This window comes from Ctenopharyngodon idella, chromosome 5, assembly GCF_019924925.1.
Source record: "Ctenopharyngodon idella isolate HZGC_01 chromosome 5, HZGC01, whole genome shotgun sequence".
Taxonomy (NCBI): Eukaryota; Metazoa; Chordata; class Actinopteri; order Cypriniformes; family Xenocyprididae; genus Ctenopharyngodon; species Ctenopharyngodon idella.
The window spans coordinates 41,043,577-41,070,698 of NC_067224.1; the positions used below are offsets into that span (position 1 = coordinate 41,043,577).

At 38.3% G+C, this 27,122-nt stretch overlaps 2 protein-coding genes across 5 annotated transcripts in view; both read left to right on the forward strand.

The window, feature by feature from the left end:
* Positions 1–27,122, forward strand: part of pxna (paxillin a) — a 40,623-nt gene that overhangs the window by 12,033 nt on the left and 1,468 nt on the right. For 2 of the 4 annotated variants that reach the window (XM_051892749.1, XM_051892751.1), the window contains exons 2-9: positions 10,750–10,955; positions 13,748–13,955; positions 14,058–14,250; positions 14,899–15,049; positions 23,113–23,271; positions 23,969–24,142; positions 25,474–25,555; positions 25,701–25,849. In XM_051892749.1, the coding sequence (XP_051748709.1) occupies positions 10,750–10,955; positions 13,748–13,955; positions 14,058–14,250; positions 14,899–15,049; positions 23,113–23,271; positions 23,969–24,142; positions 25,474–25,555; positions 25,701–25,849 (1,322 nt within the window). Of the gene's footprint in view, positions 1–3,910; positions 4,381–8,937; positions 8,960–10,749; positions 10,956–13,747; positions 13,956–14,057; positions 14,251–14,898; positions 15,050–23,112; positions 23,272–23,968; positions 24,143–25,473; positions 25,556–25,700; positions 25,850–27,122 lie in introns of those variants that run through there. The other 2 variants (XM_051892748.1, XM_051892750.1) reach the window with 2 other exon arrangements.
* LOC127512125 (uncharacterized) lies at positions 15,056–23,102 on the forward strand. The gene is made up of 3 exons (XM_051892759.1): positions 15,056–16,900; positions 18,191–18,460; positions 19,261–23,102. The coding sequence occupies exons 1-3, from the start codon at positions 15,995–15,997 to the stop codon at positions 19,594–19,596; spliced, it is 1,512 nt and encodes a 503-aa protein (XP_051748719.1). The 5' UTR covers positions 15,056–15,994; the 3' UTR covers positions 19,597–23,102.

Below are 27,122 nucleotides of genomic sequence, written 5' to 3' on the forward strand. Positions count from 1 at the left end.
GCTTCATCATTGTGTTATGGTTAATTTCAAGATCTTGACCATGTAACACAAATATATTGTATACAGCAGCAGATTCTCCTCATGAGAAGGCTATCATTTTAAATTAAATATAACTTATAATTCTCAGGTTATTAATGAGTTGGACCGCTGGTATAAATAGCGGTTTTGATAATGATACTGGACTCTCACTCTCTCTTTCCGTCTGTGTTTCACTCAGAGCTGGTAATTGGTCCCACATGGCGTCACTCTGACAGAATAATAATTAAAAAACACACACAGCCTTAAATATAGAAGAGCCAAAGGACACAATCTCCACTGAGGAACATCACTTTCTCTGGTCTTTCTTTCTCTTTCTGCAGATTTTAAATTAACTAACAAGCCTAGGTTGAATGTTTGCTTATTTAAACTGTCACATATTATAAGTGGAGCAATACATTGTCGTTTTGATATATCTTGAGAAATAGTTTTTACTAATATAATTGTTTTTTTATTATTTTTCATCATAATGTTAATCAATAAAATGCAATAAAAATATATGAACCATATAAATTACTGCTGCTGATAAATGAAAACATTAAAAATGTTATCACTGTTATCAAACGTGAAAAGTATCAATTTTAATTTCTTATAAGTGTGTTTATATGTATGTATATGTACACTTTGCCGCCTCTCTTGTTGAGGAAAAACAGATTGTGTCATTTCCTTAATGTGTAATAGCGATACTCGCCCTCATTCTCATTCTGGTTTGACATCTGTGTCACATGTCAAAACCAAATGCTCAAGAATTCAGGGTAATTAATGCTTTACTCCCTCAAATCTATCAGGTTTTATAGCGTGGGATGTATTTCATCGTCTCTCTGTGGCAGGTTTAGGACTGGAGGCTTCTTATTTTAGCGCAGGGGTCTTGGGTCTCCCTCCTTGGCTGACCACCCTGGTGGTCTCAAATCTCAGAAGGTCAGATCTTAGGAAAGGACTTCGGAGTTGAGAACATCTATATTTTGCTGTCATAAATGAGTCTTCTTGTGGCCAAAATGTCAGTTGGCCAAATTTAGACACTTAATCGCTCAGGTTTGATCCGTCTGTGTAGATTGAGTTTCCTGCAATTAAGACTGGAGTAAATTGTTGGAGTCATTTTAAAGACTTGTTTCTCAGCTCGAGTTTTATTGTCTCTTTAGGTGTAGAAAGTGTTATTTGCACTTGCACTCATTGACCAGATGGGGGCGTACAAGTATTCATGTGTGAGTGGAGATGAATGGATTTTGAAAATGGCAATAATAACGGGCCTTTAAGGCAAAGAGATAACAGGTCTTGGCACTCTAGATGCGCATTTCCAGCTTTGTTTACTCCCATCATGAATGACATCTCAGAATTAGATTTACTGACCTACAGCATATAAACGTGGTGCATTGTGAAATGGAGTGTTATGAAATACTTTCTATTTTTCAACATTTTTATGATACATAATCACTGTGTTCCACTAATAATCGTAGTCATTGAATTTTGTACAAGCACTTTCGTAACACTGAGTGTTTTAAACATTAAACAAGAGCTGTTTTCTGTTTATTGATGTTTGTGCCAGAGGAGGTTATGTCAGCGTAAAGTTATGCTACAGTAGCTGTATATTTGGAGTGTAGCTAGCTAAAATATATGAATGATATGAAATATTTATTCTTAATCATGAAAATATTTAATGTTATTTATTTCCTGTTTTTTCAATTACATCAAGTTAGGGGTGGGCGATATTACCAAAATCTTATGTAATGAAATATAAAACATAGTATTTCAGAAACTGTGAAATTATAATACTGATATTTATTGCTGTTATAAAGTCTTCATTAGTTAGTAGTTGGGTTAGTTCACCAAAAAATGAAATTTCTGTCATGTTGTTCCACACCCGTAAGATCTTTGTGCATCTTCGGAACACAAATTATGATATTTTTGATAAAATCTGAGAGCTTCTGACTTCCGAAAGACTGCAACGTTGTTACCACATTCAAGGCGCAGAAAGGGAGTAAAGACATTGTTAAAATAGTTAATGTGACTGCAGTGGTTCAGCCTTAATTTTATGAAGTGACGAGAATACTTTTTGTGTGCAAAAACAAAATGACAATAACGACTTTACTGAACAATTTCTTTTCTTCCCTGTCAGTCTCCTGCGCTATTCACGTTGTAAACACAGTCCAGTGCTTCCAGGTTCTACGTCCGAATGCCGGCTCAGTATTGGCCAACACTGATCACGTGAGCATGCGTGTGATGCTGACGCAGGAGCCGACAAATAATGAGTTGGCGTTCTGACGTAGAACCTGGAAACGCTGGACATAAACAGCGTAAAAGAAAAACACAGAAGTGAAGATTGTTGAATAAAGTAATTATTTTTGTTTTGTTTTTGCGCACAAAAAGTATTCTCCTCACTTCATAAAATTAAGGTTGAACCACTATAGTCACATTAACTTTTTTAACAATGTCTTTACTACCTTTCTGGGCCTTGAAATTTGTTATGGCGTTGCTGTGTATACGGAGGTCAGAAGCTCTCGAATTTCATCAAAAATATCTTAATTTATGTTCCAAAGATGAACGAAGGTCTTACGGGTGTGGAACAACATGAGGGTGAGTAATTAATGACAGAAATTTCTTTAAAGATTCTCTTTTTTTGATAAATGCTCCTCATTGCAAGTTTGGGAGGAAGGTTGGTGCATGTTGCGTTCCAAACTTACTGTGAACCGAAATGCTGTAAACACCCGGTGGATCATCATGAGCTGCCTTAGTTTAAGAACACAGTGCCATGCTTCACTCAGAAACACGTAGCGCATATATTTATTTAATTAAATCGCAGCCTTTGCAATTTGATAATCGCACTAAGCCATATTGCAATTTTAGTTTTATTTTGATTAATCACGCAGCCCTGTATTTCGTCACCCCATCCGGTCCTACATCATAATTATATTGCCAAAGCTAGAAATCATCAAATTAAACATTTCTTTGGTTAACAAGCATAGGATAGAGCTAACAGGTAAAGAAACACTTTTTTGATTAGCTAGAACAAGATATCATGATAACATGCCATGAAATCAAAATTGACAGTTTTTTTAATGAAATATTGCAGTGTTTATTATAAATGATTTATCTATGCATCTTTTTTTTTTTAAATTCATGCATTCTCATAATCTTAAATCAAAATAACTTCTCCTCACTGTTGCAGCGACATCTCTTCTCTAATGATCCTCCAATAGCAAACCACAACCATTCAGTTAATCCTGATGGACGAAGTCAAGTCCCGCCCTACATTTGTTCATGTTCGAGAAGCCATTTCACTCAGATATACGGCACAAATAGGGAAGAAAAGACTATATATCACAACGTCCGTTTCATGTGGACTTTAAGCATGCATTGAGAAGGGAGTAGGATTCTATGGGGGGACAGTTAGACCTGATTGTTATGCTGATAACTGATTTTGAGTGGACTGTCCCCCTTTTGAAGCTGAGCAGAGATTGTCTGACAAGTTGTCAGTGATAAACGATGTTTAAATAAGTGGCATCCTGTATAGTCATTCAAAGGAATGAAGGTTCTCGCTCTTGCAGGGTTTTCTAGGGATTTTCGGAATAACTTTCTTTCTAGATAACGTCTGGGAATTTTTTTTCCCCGTAGTACATTTTTGTACACCCTAAAACGTGGTCATATATGGGTTTGTGTAGTGTCTATAGCTTATGTAAGCAAATCCCCCTGAGAGTAACCGTTATCTAGCGAACTGCCGGCTGTATACATAATCGAGCCCTGTGGAATGTTTTGAATGCTTTGGAACGGGAACGACCCTTCCTTTCCTCATCCCACTCTTGAGTCCAGACTTTTCCGGATCCTCTGCTCGATTCCTTCGGGTGCGGTTCCTTATTTGTTCCCCGATGGATGAAGAAACAGCATCAGCATTTGCCGTCGAGGAGTTTGAAAAGGTTTTATCGGAATTCGACATGCAGGATTTCACACCAGAAGCAGGACAGTCTCAAGAGCCTGAGACCAGTATATCAACTTCACCAGAGAAGACATCACCAGATTTAACCGTGGTTGATTTCATACCTGTTTCCGCTTCTGTGACAGATGCCACTGAAGATATGTTAGAAAAGGAGACTATTTCTGATTTAGCTGCTGAATCCATATCAGTTTCAACTTTAGAGGTGGATTCAGTCGCTCCATCATTAACATCCGCTCCTGACCCACATTCAGCCCCAGATTCAGCTCTGACGGAGGCATCAGAGACACACACAGCTCTGGAAACAAAAGGAGCACATGCTGGAGAGTCATTGTCAGGTTCTGCCGTTCAATTGACCAGCATGTCTGATTCAGATGGGACGTACATGATCCCAGATGCAGATTGGGTGACAGGGAGAGGTAGGATTGGCTCTTATTGTCTTGACACTGTGCAGTTAAGTTAATGTGCATATTTATTTCCCAAAAACCTACATATGCTTGCAAATCAGTCTGTTTGACATGTGAGTTTTTGCTCATTTGCGATGAGGATGGGCACAAGTACCTGACTATTCAGTGGTGCGTTTCCCTTACAACGACGTAAGTCGCTGCTTAACTACCATAGTACGATGCATCGTTGAAGAAATCAACTCGCTAGTCATGAAATTTCCCGAAACTTATTGTCGCAAATTTGTCGTTCAACCACGTTGGTTAATGATGTCAGTCAGGTAACTTATAACTTATTTTAAAGTCACCATGTAATCAAAATTGAAGTTTTTTTGCTTTTAGTATGAATATGTTAGCCTTACTGTTATCTAGTGTGCTCCAAAACACTGACAAAATTCGTATTTAGAAGTAGAGATGCACCGATTGCAGTTTTAATGGCCAAATCTGATTTCCGATTTTTTTGTAAGTGTGACCTGCTGATACCGATTTTCTTTCTAAGAAGTATAGTTGACAGCATATACAAATAAAAACAAGCTTTTCATTTGGGTCTTACAGTAGGTTATTATTCAGGTAAGAAATACTACAGAAATTAAAGTAATCATGTAAAATAACACTGGATAGTCTTCATTGTAAAAATTAAATACAGATTAATGCTTACAATTAGAGTTATAAAACTTCAAGAGCAAAGAGCAGAAAGTGATATTCTTTGTCTTGTTCTTTGATTAACATGACAGACAGCAGCAGAAATATTAGACTGCTGTCACTTTAAGAGTTTATGCAGGGACCCAAAATACTGCTACACAACATGCGTTTACTTTCTCAACTATTTAATGTTCCAAAACTGACTGTGTTTAACTGGATACTCACCTATATGGTAGGGATGGGCATTTTTGGCAATTTTTCATTTCGATCATCGATAGGTTTCAAAAACGGTTAATCGAGTACTCGGGGGAGCGGGGCGTGTGCAGGGGGCGGGGCATAGCCGTCATGGAGATAATGAAAATATCTGAAGACTGTTAGGAAAATGAATGTTAAAAATAAAAATGACATGAAAACCTGTCCATGAAAACGTGACGCATGCTGTGGAAAGCTAAACAATTGGAGCTCAGGGCGCTGCCCAAAGTGCTGCTATAACCAATCAGGAGAAAAAAGAAAAAATACATTTCGATTTTTACATGATCGATCGTCGCTGTCACGGTCGAGTACTCGGTCGCTGTTGCACATCCCTTCTATATGGGCATTTTGACTTAATTTTGTGTGTATTTGACCGTTTAAGCACAGTAAGCCACTCATTTTGGTACTTGCAGCTCACATTCTGTTTGAGACTGAGAAGCAGCTTGTGCACTCCAGTGGTATAGATCAGTGGTGCGTGAGCGCGAAACCTGCGGGAATGAGTAAAATTATGTGCGATACAAGCCCTATTTAACCGGAGTGAATGAGATGAGCGGCTGAGAGGAGAAGGGTGTGTGTCACTTCGCTGTAGGAGTGAAGAGAGCGAGAACGTGCAGCTGACGTTATTGCCTGCGCTGCTGGCAACAAAACGGATCGGCTCGGAATTGGAAAGACGTGAGACTGACCGGACTCACCGATCCGGGCCGATCATGTGAAAAATCGTCCGATTCCGATCCCTTGCTGGTCGATCGGTGCATCTCTATTTAGAAGATAAAAGCGTTCAAAACTTAGTCTCTCACTTCCACCAATATGGATGAATGATTTTGATGACCTCACGCTACACTTCAGCTTCTCATCAGATTTTCTGTCCAGTCAAATGCTCTCTGGAATCTGAAGTGTCTCGCCCCCTACATTATAAATAGATGCTGAAGCTGCAGCTGGAATTGGTCACTTGTTCACATATTTACTATTTTCTACATGGTCAATATCACACAGGGCACGATTAAGACAGTGTAAATATGCTTTCCATTGAGGCGAATGAAGTCTGGTTTCATGTTAGTGTCACGCGAACTGCAGCACACACAGTCTGCTCCGGTCCAGAGGCATGATAGCACAGAGCAGATCATATGCGCAAGTTGGCGCAGACAACAAAATGTATCGGACCCGTTTAAATTCTGCACAGAATTCTGTATTTTATGTAGAGGAGATTAGGAGGAGAAATGGTTAGAGATTAGAAGGAAACTGAGGTTTTACAAAGCTCAACTACTCTAACCGAGCTGTGGTATAAACAAAACACTGTTGGATATTTTAAAAAAAGGGAAGGAGCTGTTTGATATGTTCTGCCCTGTCTTCCTGTTTCAGTGGAAACTACTTCAACACATTAAATAATGCTGGCGTTTCAAGGCACTTCAGTGGGACTTTAATGAATCCGTTTGAGATCGAATTAATTGATTTTGCCATCTGAGGACTATTTCTCATTTTTCTCAGCTATTTTGCTCTTTCCAGATTCAGTCATAGGCTCGTTCTTACGTACTAAAGCACATACGCACATGTGCACTCTTCAAAAAGGGTGCTTTAAATCTCTTGACAAACTGAAAGACATAAATGACATTTGTATATATGCCAGCTTGCTTATTTTGCTCAAGAAAATGATTTCACAAGTCATGAAAGAAATCCACATAAAAACAAGAAACTATGCTTCTAAACACAGCTCAAGAATGTTGTTTGCTGGAACTATGGTTTCAGGAAACAGACTTGTACTGATAATGACGTAACTTGCATCCATAGTCGGATTAACAATGCTTTCAGGAAACGAACCCAGATTGATTGTGAAAATGCAATGATTATATGACCTGAGGTTTCTTTTAGCTTTCAGACATTTCACACTAATCAAAGTTTAGCATTATAGATGCACCGGTCGATTGGCCATCAATCATTTTTTTTGTTTTCATTTGGCCGCTCTCTGTTGAGGACTTGCATTGCAATCATTTCCCAAAGTGTCATTTGTGTGGAAATACAAACAGAAATATCTGTAAACAGATCCTCTGAAACAATGGCGACAAAAAAGGCAACTGGTATCGTAATCAGCCCATTTGATTGTAAAAATCTTGATCGGTGCATCCCGATTGAGCATTTTCAATGTCTGACTGGTGGCATCAATTAGAGCAGTGTGAAAAAAGGAAGCAGTTACACTTGCAGTTATACTTCCTGTTTTGTTCATTTGCACAGTTATACATTTAGATATGTGCATTTATATTTGTTAATCATATACAGCAGTAACTTCAATTTGGCAGCAGACAGCTAATGCACCAAAAACATATACTGTTTATAATATACAGCAGCAGATACAAATATTTCCAACCCAACCCCCAAGTGTTGTTGACTATCAAGACTTCTTTTTGTTTGTTTCTTTTTGTATCAGCCTTAATATTTTTAATATCAGCGATTTAAAGGGGGTGAATATAGATTTAGAGATTATGTTAGCATGCTTTGGTAATATATTTCGGCATGCTTCCATATAGGATATGTAGTTTTGCACATCTCAGCATCTTATTGGGGAAGTTTATTTACTCCATGTCCACTGCAGTGTCCATTCAATGTGTTTGTTTTCATTTAGACCGTGTAATTTTAGGAACCAGAACGTCACTTAAACATCCACTTGTGGATGTGAGAGCAGTGTTTTGTGACATTTATTATTTACAATCCACTCATTTTAACATGTTTATCAGATGTTTGTGCACAAATATTACCAGGGTTCCCACAGTCATGAAAACCTGGAAAAATAAGGGAATTTATAAATTGTGATTTCCAACCATGCAACTGGAAAATATAGAGTATTTACTCTAGTTATGTTTCAATGACTAGTAATAGCTATTTTTTTTAAGTGCAATCTCTATAAAAGTGGTGTTTTATTTGAATTTTATTACAAATTGTTTTGGTTTAAGAGTGTGATGCATCCTTTGTTGGTCAAATTATTTGATATTAGGCCAAAGAGATGCTTAATTTCAACATGCGGCAGAGTGATTTCTATTATCAATATAATGGATGTAGATGAAGAAACAGCAGAGAGAGAAATATGGGTTAATGTTTCCTTTGCCACTCCCTCATCAGGCCGAGTGCTGAACAAACAGTCGAGATATGATCAGATACAAGTCTCAAAGTCTTCCTGCTTGCTTTCCTTTCTCCACTAATATTCACATTTATTTTGCAAATGACATAATTATGATCCTAAAGTATTATTGACTGAATATCTAGAAAGTTAATCTGTTTGTCTAATGGTAGCAGTGTTTTTCTCTCACTCAGATTAGTGACCTGTACACATTTGCAGACAGGTCATATACCACAACCTTTTTAGTATTTGGTATGTGGAGGGGTAGTTAAAGTTAGCACCTGCCGAAAAACAGCCCGCCCTCCCCTCGGACGACTCACTCCACAGTCACTGCTGCTGAACATGGCAGAGTTTGTGATTCTTGTCCTGTCTTGAAGTGCGTTTTCCTTCTGTTTTTTCTCTCTTCTATCTAGATCTTTCTCTCTCTCTTTCATATTCCACACTTATCCTATCTGTTTTTTCCCACTCCTTATCGTAGCTCCTCCCTTCTGAGATAAAGTGCGAAGGTAAAGACACACAGATCAGCAGGGCGTTACTGTCTGTCCCTCTCACAGTGTAAGTAACCAGCTTCACTCTGTTGCTGTTATTTGCCTTTAGTTGGTTGTCTCTTGGGAAAGTGTCTTTGGGACTGTGGCTTTCATGTGTTTGTGCCTGTAATGGTGATTTTTGGGATCTTCCGTTATTGGTGGTTGATATTGTGTGATTAACGGAGTGTTGTGTGTTTGTGAACTGTATCTTTGGCTTAGAGAAATTGGTTAAGTTTGATGTTTTGTTGCATTCATGTGTCTTGTGTGAGGTTTAGATTGTATAACATGTATGGTAATAGACGAACCTATTGCCTCACATCTAGGCGTTGACACCGAACATTAGCGGCTTGAGAAGCCTCAAAACTAAATCACTCCACTTACAATTAAATCACAAACACTGACAGCTGAAGCTTCATTTGACGGACACCCCATTTATATTATTTACAGTATATGCTGCATGGCTACTCTAACTGTTTCCCATTTGTCTGAAATAAAATTATTTTATTTAGAGTTTTGATTTATGTATGAATTAGTTGCTCTGTTTTTTATACTTTATATATTTATGAATTAATATGCTCTGAATTTAGTATATTTTCATGCATTAATTTCCTCTGAATTTGATTCAATGTTTGAATTAATTTGCTCTGAATAATATACATTATATATTTTGAATTATTATGCTCTGAATTTTATGTTGTATATTTAAGAATTAATTTCCTCTGAATTTGATTAATTATGTTTATGAATTAATTTGCTCTGAATTATATATTTTTGAATCAATATGCTCTGAATATTATGCATTATATATTTATGAATGAATTTACTCTGTATTTTATGAGAAATATTTATATTTATAATATTAATTTGCTCTGAATTTTCTATGTAATATATTTGCGAATTTAATATGCTCTAAACTTTATATGTTTAGTATTTAAATATCCACTGACCATTTTTCTGGTTCACAATTTGTTTGTCAGATTGAACTAGTGAGCTGAGCTGTAAGCCCAATGGTAAACTATGAGGAATGTGTTTTCACATGATATGCGATGATATGCGGCTTTAAGTATCAAGAACCTCTAGCTGTCATGCTGCAATGTGACATTAATCACTTCCTGTGTAGACACGATCGACGTAACACACTTTGTAGAAAGGATGGTGATGCAAAGGTGCCTTATCACAAAAGTAATTGTTATATGAAGGACTTTTAAACCAGTGATGGTCGGAAAACTGTTTATAGTCACTTTAAGAGCATGTTTTACAATCTTACTTAGTTATTTGTGGAAGTGCTTTCTGTTCTATTCCTGAGCGTATGGCTTTTGAATATTGATTTATGTGTGCATTAAGAGGTGTGTCCATTTATGCTCATGCATTTTGCGCTTTACTTCCTGCTGAATCTATCCCTCTAGGCAAGCAGTTTTAGAGCAGTCTTGACATGTGAGGTTGTCATTCCGCCACACCCCATATGAGTGAAGCCTGCAGTGATTTCACCATCCCGGTCATGTGATTCATAATTATCGCTCCAGGATCCGATCCAGCCAAGAGAGCTGTGTTTTGAACAGACTTGACAAAGTCACGTTGAAACAGGGTTATTTTCAACAACAACCCGTTTGATTTCTGATAGATTTAATTATGCACGGAACAACTCCAGGGAATGTGAATCTGATGCAAATATCTGAATACTTGAGGTTATGGATTTGAACAGACCTTCGAATCCATAGCTTCAGATTTTTACATTTACTTAATGTATTTGATAGACACTGTTATCCAAAGTTTTATCAGTACATGTTCCCTGAGAATGAATTTTTTTTTTTTAAACAGATGCTCTTCTTGCGGATTTGGAGTCCACAACCTCCCACATTTCCAAACAAGCTGTTTTTCTGCCAGAAGAGACGCCATATTCCTGCCCCACAGGAAGTGACTCTTATCAGGACGTGTCTTCCCCACCTCGAGTAACTTCCCCTCCTGCTGAAACACTGAATGGATCTTGGGTAGAAAAGCCAGAATCAAAGCACTCATCAACCCAGGTAAAATGCACCATTACTTCCTGAAGGGGTTTCTTTATTCGGCAGGGTTTTGTTGGTCTTTATATGAGTCAACTTGGTTATCCTTTAACCTAACAACAAATACCAGATGCCGCCCTGTTCCACTTTCTGCCTGTCGTGCCCTCGAGCAAAGCAGTTGCTCCAGAAACTTGCGCCATTAAGCAGGTTCAGCATATTCAGGGTTTCTTGAGTGGGGCCATATTTATAGCATTTTTTGAGTTTACTTATAATGTTAGTCAAGCTTTCTTGGAACAAAAACAGTAGAAACTTAGTCTTTCATGGCCATTTGCCACCCTCTGAATGATCCTGAGAATTAATCTGACTTTTTATGCTGCTGTACCTTTAAGACAGTAATGAATATATATTGATATTACTGATGCACCAAAAAAATTGAAAGTTTTAATTTAGCCAAAAACCGAAGTCTAAAATAGTTTATGAAATAATCAATTAATTTATCAGATGTATTTAATAATCAACACTCAAATAAAAACTGAGTTTTACAAACATTTAAATTTGTACGAGGCCAGTTTTTATATCAACTTTATAACAGAATTATGTTTGTACTCCAATTTGTTGTTGAAATATAAACATTTAAACAGTGGCTGTAATAAAAAAATTATTTTCATTATTCAAACAAACATTAAATAATTAAGACAACAGGTTAAGAAAAAATATAATAAATATGTTAGTGCATATATTTAACAAAATGCTCCTCTAGAGTTATTTTTCTAGCTGACTAATGAGTTTATGGACATTCAGTGACGTCACCCGTGGTAAATATAACATAACGTGAAATTGTTTACAAGCAGTTTTGTTCAAGTGCATCAAACGACATTTATTGTTTGAATTCCATGATAAAAATTGGCAGAATTTGAAAGCTGAGGCTTCATGTTAAAGGTAACAAAGCACAAAGCTTATTGCTCGGATAAACACTAATTAAAGTCACTGTTTTGGTCAATGATTTCAGCCCTCCAAAACCATTTCGACCAAAACCAAAAATTGCTGTTTTGGCTGAAAATTTTAGGCTGTCGAAATGTCGGTGCATCACTAGTTGTTATGTAAATGCAGGTGGTCATGTGTTAACGAGCTCACAGTTTGGAGCTGTATTTGTAGCTTAGTTTCAGTAAACATTCTGGACATCAAATGTTTTTGATGGATGTCACATAGACTACATTTGGATGTTTAAATGCCTGTTTTCGGCCCTTTGGGCATGACAGCACATCTGTCCTGTGGTGTTCCCCAGGGTTCTGTTTTGGCCCTATTGCTTTTTGCATTGTATATGCTGCCTAGGACAACTGATGAGTAGTTTTGAGGGTATTTGCTACCTATTCTTTTAAACTGTATTAACACTATAAAAGATTGGTTGGAAAACAATTACTTGCAGTTAAATACTGAAAAAACAGAAGTACTTATCTCTGCTCTTGCTGGTGTTCTCCCAAAGGTGATGGGCAGTTTTGGCCCCTTTTCTCATTCTGTTAAACCTACCCTTTGTAATTTAGGTGTTCATATGGGTCAGGCTTTTAATCTTGATCAACATATAAATTCTCTGGTTTGCAATTGTTTTTATCAGTTAAGAAATATTGCGAAACTAAGGACAGTTGTGTCCACAGTGGAGATGGAGATGATTATACATGCTTTTATTTCCTACCACCTTGATTATTGCAATTCTCTTTTTACTTGTCTTAGTAATTCATCGCTTAAACGATTATAAGTGGTTCAAAATGCTGCCGCCAAGCTTTTAACTAAGTCATCAAAGAGATCATGATTATTGCAATTCTCTTTTTACTTGTCTTAGTAATTCATCCCTTAAACTGTTACAAGTGGTTCAAAATGCTGCCCCCAAACTTTTAACTAAGTCATCAAAGAGATCACACGTAACACCAATTTTAACTTCCCTACATTGGCTCCCAGTCAAATTTAGAATTCAATTTGAAATACTTGTGATTGTGTTTAGAGCATTGCATAGTCAAGCTCCTGTTTATATTAAAGAGTTGTTGCAACCTTATAACTCCAGCAGGAATCTGAGATCCTCCAAACAGATCTTGTTAGCTTGTCCCTCGCTCTAGATTAGACTAAAAGTGACAGTGCTTTTGAGGTAGTTGCTCCCAAGTGGAATGGGAGTGGAATGCTGTCCCCTTGGATCTCAGATCTGTGGACTCTGTGGACATTTTTAAAAAGCAGATTTTGATTTCTCTTTTATATTTTGGATGCAAAGCACCTTGTGACAATGTTGTAAAATTCATTAGTTATGAAACAAGTTCAATTTCAGCTGTAAAGCAGCTCTACAGAAGACAATAGTGTTATTATACAGCTTTTTACAGTGCTTGTATATTGTTGTATTATTGTTGTTTCAATGAATACGATAATTCATACTCAAAGTAGAACTGAAAAAACAGCATTATATTGTTGTCTTTGAATGCATATGATAATTCATATTCAGAAAGTAGAACTAAAATGACATTCATTATAAGATGATTAGTTAAAACATTTCAAAATGCACCTGCAGACTATTTTTCCAGTCATGAATTTTGACATTGAGGATTTCTTAAAAATACTATGCAAAAATCTCGTCTCGTTCTCGTGAAACCAATCTCGTGTCTTGTCTCGTCTTGTGAGCTAAGTGTCTTGTTACACTTTGTTACACCCCTGCCAGTGGTTCTTTGAGACCCCAGGTGTATCGTAATTTTTTTTAATGTGATATTTTTGCTATTTCTGCTCCCATCTATAAAGTCAAAGTGCTTAAATGTTAAACAACTATATTTTCTTTCCTCAAGTCTTTCAGCTCGGCTCCGAAAAGCACCAGTCCTCGCGTGTCACAGACCGAAGAAGAGCACGTCTATAGTTTCCCCAACAAGCAGAAGACTACTGATTCTCCCACTGCCGTCATGAGCTCATCACTGGGCAGTAACCTGTCAGAGCTGGACCGTCTGCTGCTGGAGCTCAACGCCGTACAGCACAGCACACCCTCCTTCGCTACTGAAGGTGAGCCCTTCAAAAGTCAGGGTTGTTAAAGCACTACCAACATCAGATGCCAATTTTGACAGTTTTTAAAATGTGGATGTTTTTCTATTTTATATTTCACAGAGACCTACCCACCCAAACCAGCCAGCAACGCCCAGCGCTATGTCCCAGAAAACGGTGTTTCATCAGTAGTGAAAGCACCTCCTCCCAAGATAGAAAAACCCAAACGTAGTGCACCCGGTCGGGGGATAGAAGATGTCAGACCCAGTGTGGAGAGCCTGTTAAGTGATTTGGAGAGCTCCGTGCCGGCCCCTGCGTAAGCTTATACACTGCTGAAAACATTTTATTAAATACATTTTTATAAATATTTGTATATATTTTATTATATAATAATATTTAATATTTGTATATTCTAATTTAATTTTTTTTTTTTTTTTTACAACCTTTAGTGAGTAGAAACAAAATATTATTTTTTTTTTTTTTGTAATAACGACAAAAGTTGATAATATGTTGTAGGGCTGGGCGGTGTGATGATATATATCGTGGCAATGATATAAAGTGTCTATCATTAGAGATTTTCCTATATCATTATGTAAATATATCCACATAGCACAGTACTACTTAAAGATATTTACACTTTAGAGTGATAAAGAGACATGCATGAATGATAAAATAAAGAGCAGGATGTACATGATGTTAAAAATAGCAGTATTATATATCATTATTATGAAATAAAATTTCTCATATTGTGCAATAAGATTGCCCATAAGTCATATTGCCCACCTCTAATATGTTCATTGAATTCAATAATTCAATTCATTTATCAAAATCCTTTTAGAGTTTAAATTAGACTTTGAATCCCAGATTTTCTTTGTGGTCATTTGTACTCCACTGTAGTTAACATTGATGTTCTGTGCCCTAGACCTTTTCTTACGTCCCATTTTTAATGTTGTAAAATTTATAGACCCGCCCCATCAGTGCCGATGGTTCCTGAGTTGAGAGAAGCTCAGGAAGAGACCCCCACCCAGCAACAGGCCAGAATCTCAGCCTCCTCAGCCACGCGAGAACTCGACGAACTCATGGCTTCACTGTCTGACTTCAAAGTTCAGAGTAATGTAAGTCTTGCAGCAAGAGAGACAAATGACATTACCTGTTATTTTTCACGTTTCCTATGAATGTTCTCTACAAACTTCCTAAACTATGATCCATTGCTTTACCACACAGTAGAATATGAAACTTATTCAAAAAAGTTTTGATGGAATAGTTTGTGTTTAGAAACTGAAATCTTATTTATTGGTAAATAATCTGTCCTATAGCATTACAAAGGCTTTTTGAATGAGTTGTCATTGGTTTTGTGTTTTAATGTTGTGATTTATTATATGCATGTCTGTGAGTGCTGATAATGATAATCAGATAGTAAACAGTAGTATATTATCAGTCAAGGCCTTTGAAATGAATAAAGGTATATATATGCCTGTATGAGGGCATGCCATTATGAAGGTCTTGTTAGCATATCTGTCTTGGACGTGAGCCACACTGCGGTCAAAAAGAATCTGGAATGTTGTGGTTGTGGTCTCATGTTATATCTGGAAATTCTGGTGATCATATTTGCTTTCAGGTTGGTAAACCAAATATCTGACTTGTACTTTGTTGCATTCTTAGAATATATTTTTATTGACCAAATAAGCCAAACTTTTCGAGATATTACATAACTCGCTGCGTTAAGCCACTGGTTTTCATGCATCATTTTTTATTTGAGAACAAGATAATGGATCATTCCTAGCATGCCTTCATGATTCTACTTAAATGCTTTCCTCCCTTTCTTTTTGATTATTGTTGTCTTACTGTTGGTTGTCTAGTCTGGCTCTGTGTCGGTTCAGGAGGACTCATTATCCACTAAAGGGTCAGAACTTCCCAATCTTGTGGTGACTAAGAGCCTTACAGTCCCTTCTGTCCCAGTCCCAGAAGCAGAGGTATCTGAACGCAGCTCTCCTTCCTCTAATTGTGCACCACTTCTGCTAGAACTCCACATTGTTGAGGAATCAACAACTGTAGCTCAAATGTCCAGCTCCACGGTGATCTGCACTTCCTCCAAGACCCATTCGGATAAACCACTGGTAGTTTCTAGTGCAAAGAGTCCAGCCCCTGAGTCTCGTTCATCACCAGAACCATCTGCAAAAACTTCAAGCCTTCCGGCATCAAGTTTAAACAAACGTGAAATCAGTTCACCCAAGACCGTCCATCTGAAATCCTCAAGTCCCGTTTTGGTTTCCAAAAACAGTCCACCTGTGGTAGCAAAGGCCTCCTCACCAGTTACCATTCAAAGGATTTCTAGCCCAGTGGCTAAAAGCCCCAGTCCACCAGAGGTTATGAAGAGCTCAAATCGATTTGTCGATGTGAAAAGTCCTAGTCCTGTAACAATTGCTAAAACCTCTAGTCCAGTCATGGTAAGAAAGAGCCCAAGCCCCATTACAGCTGTTAAAGCAACCAAAAGTCCAGTTCCTGGAGTCCTTGCCAAGAGCCCAAGTCCTGAGCCAGGGATTACTAGCAAGAGTCCAGTGCCAACTCTCATTACACTACCCGCTCCTCCAGTTTCAACCCTAACATTAACTTCCAAGCCTTCCAAAGGGAAACCTGAGACCTCTGAACCTGGCATATTGGGAATAAGTCTTCCTTGCCCCAAGCCTCTACTGGAGGAAGCTCTGGACAAGCTGTTGACGTCCGGTCTTTCCCAACCAGAGCCAGTGAAACTGCTTGAAGGATATCCTGCCTCACCGGAAATAAACGATGACATTCTGGCACTTCTTCATCAATGGACGCCACAGGGTGGCTATAAAGACACACAAATCCCCTTAACTGAGATAAGTTGGACAGACGACATCTTAAACCCTGGAGCGTCAAATGTTTCTCTGGACCTTCCACTTCTGCAGCCATCAGCGGTTGAAAGGCTCTCCGCTTCTGGACAAGTATGAGGCGCACCAACTCTGTCAGACTGTCTCCAATTTGCACCCCTAAATTTAGCGAGCATGATCGAGAAGCATGCTGAACCACGTACGGCTGTTTATGCTTTCTCAAATACACGAGCTTGATCCTTGGGCCAAGGGGCCTGTTGATATCTAATCTGAACCTTTCCATCCTGCTCAGTTAGAAGCACCAACCATTAGCAAGTTAAATATGCCTCTCAAAAACCCGATACACAAGCACAAATGTCACTTAGTGCTCCTAAAATTGGAGGGCTAGTCATTTCATTTGGTTTGTAACTGCTCAATTCAGTTGCATTGCTTTGTATCATGTTTTTGGAAAGGTGGAGAATTGAAGAATCCAATATGTGTGGTGCATGAAATGGGTAAGATTCTGTGGAAGGAGTCTTTGGGATGTTCAAATGCATGCCCTGACGCGCTTCCTCAATGAGGGTTATGCCGCTAAATGAACAACAAGGCTAGGCTTGCTTGTTTCGTTGTAGTTTTGCAGTGGAGTTTCATTGTGCAATTGCATTCCATCTTTACTTCTTTCTTTCTTCAGGTCACATGATGCTTTTTAGATAGCTGCAGGAGATGTTCTGCAAAGTGGTTATTTACTGTGGTCCCATATTCTTGCATGATGAAAATTATTTGCAGTTGCTAAATTTGATGTATGAAGTCAAAGGGTGTAACCGTTCAGTCATTTTCTCAATGCATTAAAATCAGTCTTGAAATATAACTTTTAAATCATAAATTGTGTTCACCAGTAACTAATTTAAAATGCAAAAAATTTAAAGAATTGCAGTTATTGCAGTTGAAATAATGTACAACATTTGGGGAATATTGATTCTATCTGAACTGTCATCAACTTTTTGTTGAACAGCAGTCTGAGGCTTCTAAACACCTGATATCATTAAGGCCCAATGTAGCTTGTCTGTTTGCATTTTTAGTAGTGATTTCAATTACTTTTTAGTCCAGTTGAAAACTTTGCTTTGCATTGCTTTGGCATGTTGTGTTGGCTTCATGGTCTTTATACCCGCTCTTGCATCATTTCAGATTGTTTGTTAAAGGTTAGAGATGTTTCTTCTGTGAGTCACAATAAGGAAGCTTTAAACTATGCATTGCATTGGCCCAGCTTTGATCGGTGTGAGGTTACAGTACTGATTTTTATCATGCTGCCTGCTTTTTAGAGGCCTTTGGACTGGAAATCTGAGTTCTTGAATGGCGTTTGCAAAGAAAGCATTGCATGATCTAAAAATTTAAAGTTGTGACTTCATTAATGCTGCCTCTCCGCAGCTTAAATCGGTCATCAGACGCACAAAGGAAACGTCCAATGTTCACCCAATGTTTCGTGATGGCCACATGCGCAGAAAAATGGGCCCGCTCATTCTCAACAAGAGTAACAGGCAAGATCTACTCATTGAAGAGCTGCAAGGGAAACTGGGAATCGGTCGCACTGAGCGGCCACGAAAACGGCCAGATGATTGGCTTACGGAAGGGGTCATTGTCTGTTCCAACCCACAGCGCTTAAGAGAGGAAGGTGGTGTATCACCAACGGTTGATAAGGTAGCGTAAGTCACAAGATTACTGGTGGAACTAACAAAAAAGCTTGCACAACAACAGTTCTCGAATTGGTTTTTATATAAAACTAGCGTTTTAACCTTTATAAAACATTTTGAAATTGAGTGCAACAATGCTTGTCCACATTTTCTGTGGCGTTCTGGAAGAATCTTTTGCATTCATTTGTCCCATAGGGGACTTTTAAAAAGTCTTTGTTAAAGTGTTATAAGCCATGAACCGACGTGAATCACATCACAAACTTTTATTAAAAAAATCAAACAAAAAGACAAAAGCAAAAGACAAAAAGACAAAGGCTACAATCCCATGAACATAATGACAATTGAATGAAAAACTATGGAGAGCTATTAAATTATTCATTTAAAGTTGCTTTTTTTATATATATAGAAACAATATATTTTAAGTTTATTGCAAAATATGCAAATATATACAAATGTTTAATTATTTGGAGAGCGTTCCCTGCAGAGCTCTTTCGACACAACTTGCTCGCCGCAATTCTGATTGGTGCAATTTTCTGTACAGCATCATGGGTAATGTAGTTTTTCACCAGGAATTCTGCTGTTAAACACGATCCTTTAAACAATAATTTGAAATAATGTAAGCTGATGGCTTCAGCAAAAGCCATTCTTTAACAACCTCAACCTCGATTATCGTTAAAAAAAACCCTAATCTTCCTATGGAGAAAATTAATGTGATTTTTACTTCTAAAACCTGACTGTTGCACAATATTATGAATTTTGTGCCAATTTCACTTGCTATTATGTGTTTTACATTTCTTTGTCCATCAGATCATCATTCCTCCAGACTCACCCAGTCCTCTGAAAAATGTCCTAACCCATCCTGCCCCCAAAAAGCCAGTGCCTGTGGTACAGATGCCACCTCCTCTCCCCCCACCACCTCCACCTCCTAGGGAGCCCTCTCCTCCTCCTCCTCCTCCTCCTCCTCCTCCTCCTCCTCCTCCTCTTCCCGCTCCTCCAGTTCCAGCCCCACCTCCACCTAAAGACCCTACCCCTCCTCCATCCCCTCCACCCAAACCTGTGACCCCGCCCCTTCCACCAAAGGTTTTATCATCTGTGGGCTGCCAAACGGAATACGAACCTCTTTTTCCACCGGTACAGGCATGAACTTGCTCTCTGTTTATCTGCATCTGATCCGAGCTTGCATCTTTGTCATAAGGGTTCGCACGGTCATGGAAAGCATGGAAATACCAGGGAATTTGATAGGCCTGGAAAAGTCATAGAAATTAATAAAAAGTCATAGGAAACTGGTTGTTTGTTGGGTTAGTGTAGAGTAAAACTGGTTCACAAGCCATAGTGAATCATTCAAGCCAAGTCACATTTATATAGCGCATTATAGACCTTATGCACCAGAAAAACAAGCGCGCAGCCATTTGAATTTTGTGTTTGAACTTGCTTTAGCTCTGTATTTCTATGGCATCACTGTCAAAGAGTACCACGTACTCTTACGTGCTTGTGAAGTGGATTTACTTACTGTAGAGTTACAGTAGTTATTGAAGGTTATCATGAGCATTGTAAAGTTTGAAGCAGGTGCCATAACAAATGACAGTAGACCAGGAAGATTTTAAAACGAGCAGTTCATTCATAAATCTGTAAGATCTTACCTTCATGCTGTGGAAATACAAACCGAAAGACAGAACACATCAAGTGCAGCACTGAAAAGGAGCAGGGCTACATAAGGTCTATACTATACAGATTGTGTCAAAGCATCTTCACATTAATAAAATAAATGTTAATGATGCAGAAGTCATCAATTATGAAACCAATTCAATTTCAGCTGTAAAGGAGCTCTAAAAAGACAATAGTGTCATTATTTAGCTCAAGTCAGTTCAGAGTTGATTCAGTTCAGTTCAATAACAGTGTTGATGTTGCAAAGTTAGTGCTTGTTTAGTTAAAGGAGACCTATTATGCCCCTTTTTACAAGATGTAAAATAAGTATATGATGTCCCCAGAGTGTGTATATGCATTTTTAGCTCAAAATACCCCACAGATCATTTTTATAGCATGTTAAAATTGCCACTTTTTGGGGGTGAGCAAAAACGCGCCATTTTTGTGTGTCCACCCCTTTAAATGCAAATGAGCTGGTGCTCCCGGCCCTTCTTTCAAGAAGAGGGCAGGGCTCCAAGAGCTCATGCTCCGGTGTAGGACAGATTGCCTGAACATCAGCAACAACAAAACAGGACAATCTCACGCGCTGAAAATGTCAGAAACTGTCAGTAGTGGTGTTTAGCCTTGTGGAGTCGTTGAAAATACTCTCATTTGTGAAGCAGTCTGGCGCAAAATGATTGGCACAAACTTATAAGACTTTACCTTCTTTTATATTAATTGTCTTTTAAACCCCAACTGAGCAAGCAAACTCCACCAGGTGACTGTAGTGGAAAAAACCTTAGGAGATACCTAATTGAATGATCATTGAAAGAGTGGATTGTTTTCAAGTGAATCTGTTGAATAAATCGGTCTGAATGAATCTTTAGTGAATCATTCTGAATTTGAATGTGAATGTAAAAGTGAATGATTCCTATCCAGTAATCACAAACTACTAGAAATGTCATGAAAAACATTTTGAAAATTGTTTGGTCAGATAGACCCTGTGTCTTTTCTGTCCATTCTTTCATGGTTTCTAGCATGTTGCTTATTGAGTGCAAGCTGTTATGTGTTTGACCTCCAAACAGCGCTCACACTAGGAGTGTCTCAGCATTTATTAAATATTTTGCTGGTGCCAACATGTCCCATGAAGACAGTCTGTTTTCCCTTGTTTTTCCTTTGGATTCCTGGAACGTGAGCAAATTCTGTTGCCAACGAAGTTGGTTATCAATTACAGTTGCCTTTTAAAGTGGAAATGGAACAGTCAGTCAAGTTGACATTATGTAGTAAATGGATTTCCACTATTTTCATCACTTACCAAGTAGTCCAACTTCCTCACTTACTTTTCTCCAAGTTATCTCCTTTTTTTCTGATCTCTACATGAATAAAATGTCATAAATTCCGGGGTGCCTGCAGATGGCTACAATAATGCTCTCCTCCATTTTCTGATACAACCGGACGTGTCAATAAGCTCTTCGCTGACTGGCTTGCGTGAAAACACATCATGCGAATTTCCTGCTGGAGTTGAAACTTTTCGAGGTGAATATCACGCATTCGCGGCAAATCGTGTTGCCCAATTCGCGTCTATTCGCGTCTTTGCATTGACTTTGTATGTGATCTACGCAAATAATTGAATTTGCTTTCGGTGTGCATACACCATAAGAGTTTTATTACGTTTGTTGCCATCTATGCTTGTGTTCTTCCTGTTTTTTGGTAGATTTTTGACACTGAAACAAGTCTGCCAAAATTGTGTAAAATGCTGCAGAATGAACCAGGCTTAATGCTGCAAGTTAAAAGTCAGGCTGCGCTGAAGTACTTCAGAAGTAGCTTGTTTAAGTGTGAGATCATAAGCAGAAATAACAGGATGTGCAGGTTGCTATTTTTGCTTTGTGAATAATGCTTCTGTGTCACAGTTCTTTGAATTGTGAGAACAGAGATGGGGATACTGTTACAACAGCACTTTTTGACCCTTGGCCTTGCTTGGTCTGTCATCTGATTATGTATTTAACACCTTCTTGGTCCTGTTGTATTTAGGGAAGGGTACGCAGAGAACATGATATTGGTTTCCTTAGATTAGTAAAGCAGACATGATTCAAAAGCCTTTCCATTTATGTCAAATAAACTGAAACATAAAATTGCAAATGTTGCATAAAATCTAACCAGATTTGCTGTTTATGTATAGTAACTAGCCTATTTCTTGTTTGTGCAGGATCATGTATCTCTGCTGGCTGTTGATTTGCTTTCAAGGCTGTGAAATAAGACAAATGCAGTAAACATTTCCATTGCCATAGCAATGCATGGTAATTCAATTGATTCCAAATAAGTGATAGAGTGTTTCAGCGAAGCTGAGAACTACTTTATGTGTTGAACTACTAGTGTAGGTTAAAAACCACTAACATCCTGTAATGGATTGGCTAATAAATGATGCGGTTAAATGTGTGCAATTCAACGTCTCCAGTCCTGTTTGTTTGAAGGAAAAAGCTCTTGATGTACATGCTGATTGATTAGGAGTTTGAAAATACCCTTTTCACATATCGATGGTTATATTGGATAATTTTTCAGTCAAGGGAGACTTAAAAACTAAAGTTATAAAATAAAAATAAAGTTGATTGACCATAGTGGAGCACACAAAAATATTTGAACTACTACACTCCATACTAGGGCTACATTCATATTGACGTCTCAGTGTTGAGTTCTCCAAAAACAAGTCAAGTATCAGTGGATGGTGTGGCTTCAAATCCTGCATGTGTTTAGCCATGAATTATCAACATTGTGATATTGATCAAGGCACTAAACCTTTGGTACTCCAGAAAGATTGATCTGGTAAAAAGTGAATTGAAAGTCGCTTTGGATAAATGCATCTGCTGAATGACTAATTGGTAGTAATTAGTTATGTGTACCAAGTAGAAAGTGTTTAACATAAACAAAGCTGCTTGTTTTGTGTCTGTGTGTGCAGAGTGGGATTTGCTTCCACATTTTCTTTGCTTTAAAACATGAAACAGACTTTAAAACATGAAAATTCTTTTCCTTTTGCTGTAGATTATGGCTCAGGGCAAGAGTTCCCCCACCAGCGTCCCGAAGCAGGGGAATAAACTGGATAATATGTTGGGCAGCCTGCAGTCAGACCTCAACCGCCTGGGTGTCCAGACTGTAGCCAAAGGTGTTTGTGGAGCCTGCAAGAAACCAATCGCTGGCCAGGTAAGAGATCATCGGAAGATCTCATTTAATGCCCAAATCATTTTCCTGACCTACATTCCATTTGGATTTTTAGGATATTATGCCCTAGAGCGGAAGCTGTTCCAAAGCAAACCAAAAAGCCACCAAAGAATATTTTCATGTCAGTGTGTGTGTGTGTGTATAAAGCTTGGAGATTTCAGACTTTTTTAATTGTTTTTGTCTCTTATGCTCACTAAGGCTGCATTTATTATCAAAAATGCATGTAATATTGTGAAATAGTATTACAATTTAAAATAACTGTATTCTATTTGAATATATTTTAAAGTGTAATTTCTGCTTGATGTCAAAGCTGAATTTTCAGCATCATTACTCCAATCTTCAGTGTCACATGATCCTTCAGAAATCATTCTAATATGCTGATTTCTTATTATTATTGATGTTAAAAAACTGTTATTTTGAACTTTTTATTCATGAAAGAATCCTGGGAAAAAAACATTAATCATTTATTTTTAATTTCACAATATTACTGTTTTCACTGTATTTTTGATAAATTAAATGCAGACATTTACAAACATTTTAAAAAATCATAATGATTCCAAACTTTCGTAGCTTGTATAGCATCACGAGATGCTGATATTCAGTTACAGTATGTCTTTTGTTGTTTACTACTTTAAGTGAAGCTGTACACATCCATCCTCGTTTTCTTTGATTCATTCAGGTGGTGACAGCAATGGGTCGGACGTGGCATCCGGAACATTTCGTGTGTACTCACTGTCAGGAGGAAATAGGTTCCAAAAACTTCTTTGAGCGAGACGGCCAGCCGTACTGTGAAAAGGACTACCACAGCCTCTTCTCTCCACGCTGTTACTACTGCAACGGACCCATCCTGGACGTAAGGATTATGCTTCCTATCACCACCTTAAGCGGTCACAGACAGGGCATTCACAGGCCTGTGTGTTTGTGTGTCTCATATGTCACCACCCAATCGTGATGGTGCTTACTATAGCTGCTCACACTTTACCTCTGGCTTCAGGTTTCCTGTAAACATAAACAGTCACTTAAATACAGTCTAAATAGGTCTTTTCCATCGAACTCAACACAAGCATATAGATAGAGTCTGCTGAGAATGTAAATGTAAATACATAAAACAAATCATTTTAAAGGGTTAGTTCTCCCAAAAATGAAAATTATCCCATGATTTACTCACCCTCAAGCCATCCTAGGTGTATATGATTATCTTCTTTCGGATAAACACGATTGGAGATATATTTAAAAATATTCTGGCTCTTCTAAGCTTGACAATGGTAGTGAATGGGGGGGCGGTGAGATTTTGAAGTCCAAAAAAATGCATCCATCCATCATAAAAATAATCCATACGGCTCCAGGGGGTTAATAAAGGCCTTCTGAAGTGAAGCGATGGGTTTTTGTAAGAAAAATATCCATATTAAAAACTTTATAAACTAAAATAACTAGCTTCCGGCAGACGGCCGTACACATCGAGTTAAGGTGGAAGAGTGACCCCTGACACATGACGCAAAGATGAACGCGAATGCAGATAGAGGAAAACAAAACACTGATCACTAATTAGAAGCCTAAAATGAGAATTTTTAAAGAGAAATGTTGACTTACTGTACGTTTACAGTATATGATAACATATAAATAAATATACACATTAACACAAGATTTTCCATAATGGAATTTTGTTTTCCATAGATGTATATCGCAAAAATAGCCTATATTTTGTTTTGTTTAGTATACAGTAAGGATTGGAGTAGTTTACATTGCTAAACCAGAATTATGTAAGGCAAGGCAAGTTTATTTATATGGCACATTTCATACACAATGGTAATTCAAAGTGCTTTACATAGAAAGTGAATTGAAATTATTATAAAATAATCACATTCACAACAAAAAAAAATAACAAGCATATTTAACTAAAGGCTAAAATACCTGAATCACTAAATTCTGTCTGAATGGAGGAGTCAGAGTATGCAGGCCTGAATGTAGGAAGTATGTGACTGACATTTTTGTTTATGTAGTTTGATGACTTCTGGAACGGGAAATGAACTCTATTACCAATAATTGTTAGTAACTGTCTTATTCTTTGTTTTGGATATTTTAATTTTGCGTACATTCATTGACATTTAAATTGTGCTTTCTGTTCTAGTTTTGCCATCAGTTCATTGTCATGAATTGTACATTTGCCTTTATTTCGTCCTGCAGAGGGTGGTGACCGCATTAGACAGGACCTGGCATCCAGAGCATTTCTTTTGTGCCCAGTGCGGGTCATTCTTTGGGCCTGAGGGTAAGCAGCTTCCACTCTTCTCAACCTCTTTTCTTCTCTTTAGCTGGCTTTTACTTCTTCTTTTTTTTTTTTTTTTACCAAGCTATTTTTTCTTAAAAAGGTTTTAAGCCTTTGGCAACCTTTTTTTTGTCTCTATTTCCTGCAGGTTTCCATGAGAAGGAAGGAAAGGCATTCTGTAGGAAGGACTACTTTGACATGTTTGCCCCTAAATGTGGCGGCTGTGCCCGTGCCATCCTGGAGAACTACATTTCGGCCCTCAACTCTCTCTGGCACCCAGAGTGTTTTGTCTGCAGGGTCAGTATGTGTGTGTTTGTGGGTGTCTGTGTAAGCATGCAGTGATGAAGGTGTGTGTGTATAGTATGTGATTGACCGATATATCAGCTAGGCATATTAATATCCCAATATTTAAAAGTGCTCCAAAGAAGGAACAGTGGTGAACCGGCGACAGGGTCATGGGCGGTCGAGGCTCACTGATGCACGTGGGGAGCGAAGGCTGGCCCGTGTGGTCCGATCCAACAGACGAGCTACTGTAGCTCAAATTGCTCAAGAAGTTAATGCTGGTTCTGATAGAAAGGTGTCAGAATACACAGTGCATCACAGTTTGTTGCGTATGAGGCTGCATAGCTGCAGACCAGTCAGGGGGCCCATGCTGACCCCTGTCCACCGCCGAAAGCTCCAACAGTGGACACGTGAGCATCAGAACTGGACCACGGAGCAATGGAAGAAATTGGCCTGCTCTGATGAATCACGTTTTCTTTTACATCACGTGGATGGTCGGGTGCGTGTGCATCGCTTACCTGGGGAACACTTGACACCAGGATGCACTATGGGAAGAAGGTAAGCCGGCGGAGGCAGTGTGATACTTTGGTCAATGTTCTGCTGGGAAACCTTGGGTCCTGCCATCCATGTGGATGTTACTTTGACACGTACCACCTACCTAAGCATTGCTGCAGACCTTTCATGGAAACGGTATTCCCTGGTGGCTGTGGCCTGTTTCAGCAGGATAATGCTCCTGCCACAAAGCAAAAATGGTTCAGGAATGGTTTGAGGAGCACAACAACGAGTTTGAGGTGTTGACTTGACCTCCAAATTCCCCAGATCTCAATCCAATCGAGCATCTGTGGGATGTGCTGAACAAACAAGTCCGATCCATGGAGGCTCCACCTCGCAACTTACAGGACTTAAAGGATCTGCTGCTAACATCTTGGTGCCAGATACCACAGCACACCTTCAGGGGTCTAGTGGAGTCCATGCCTCGACGGGTCAGGGCTGTTTTGGCAGCAAAAGGGGGACCAACACAATATTAGGAAGGTGGTCATAATGTTATGGCTGATAGGTGTATATTCAAGATGTATAACTAAATATTCAGGATCTTCATTCATATACACATTATCAACCACTAGACATGCTGTTCTCTAGATATTGGTATCAGTTTTGGAATAATTGTGGTGTTCATGTTGCTATCTGTGTGTTTTGGATTTATACACAAGCTTATTTTGATATCAGATGTCTATATTGCTGCATGTACTGTCTGTGCTGTTTTATTTGCAGCATCATTTGTATGTAA

Excerpts from the sequence above, each read along its gene's own strand:
- LOC127512125 (XM_051892759.1), top strand. The coding sequence starts at position 15,995 with ATGTCCAGCTCCACGGTGATCTGCACTTCCTCCAAGACCCATTCGGAT. Across the intron at positions 16,901-18,190 it reads GGCTCTCCGCTTCTGGACAA|CTTAAATCGGTCATCAGACG; the intron begins GTATGAGGCGCA and ends GCCTCTCCGCAG. Across the intron at positions 18,461-19,260 it reads TATCACCAACGGTTGATAAG|ATCATCATTCCTCCAGACTC; the intron begins GTAGCGTAAGTC and ends TTTGTCCATCAG.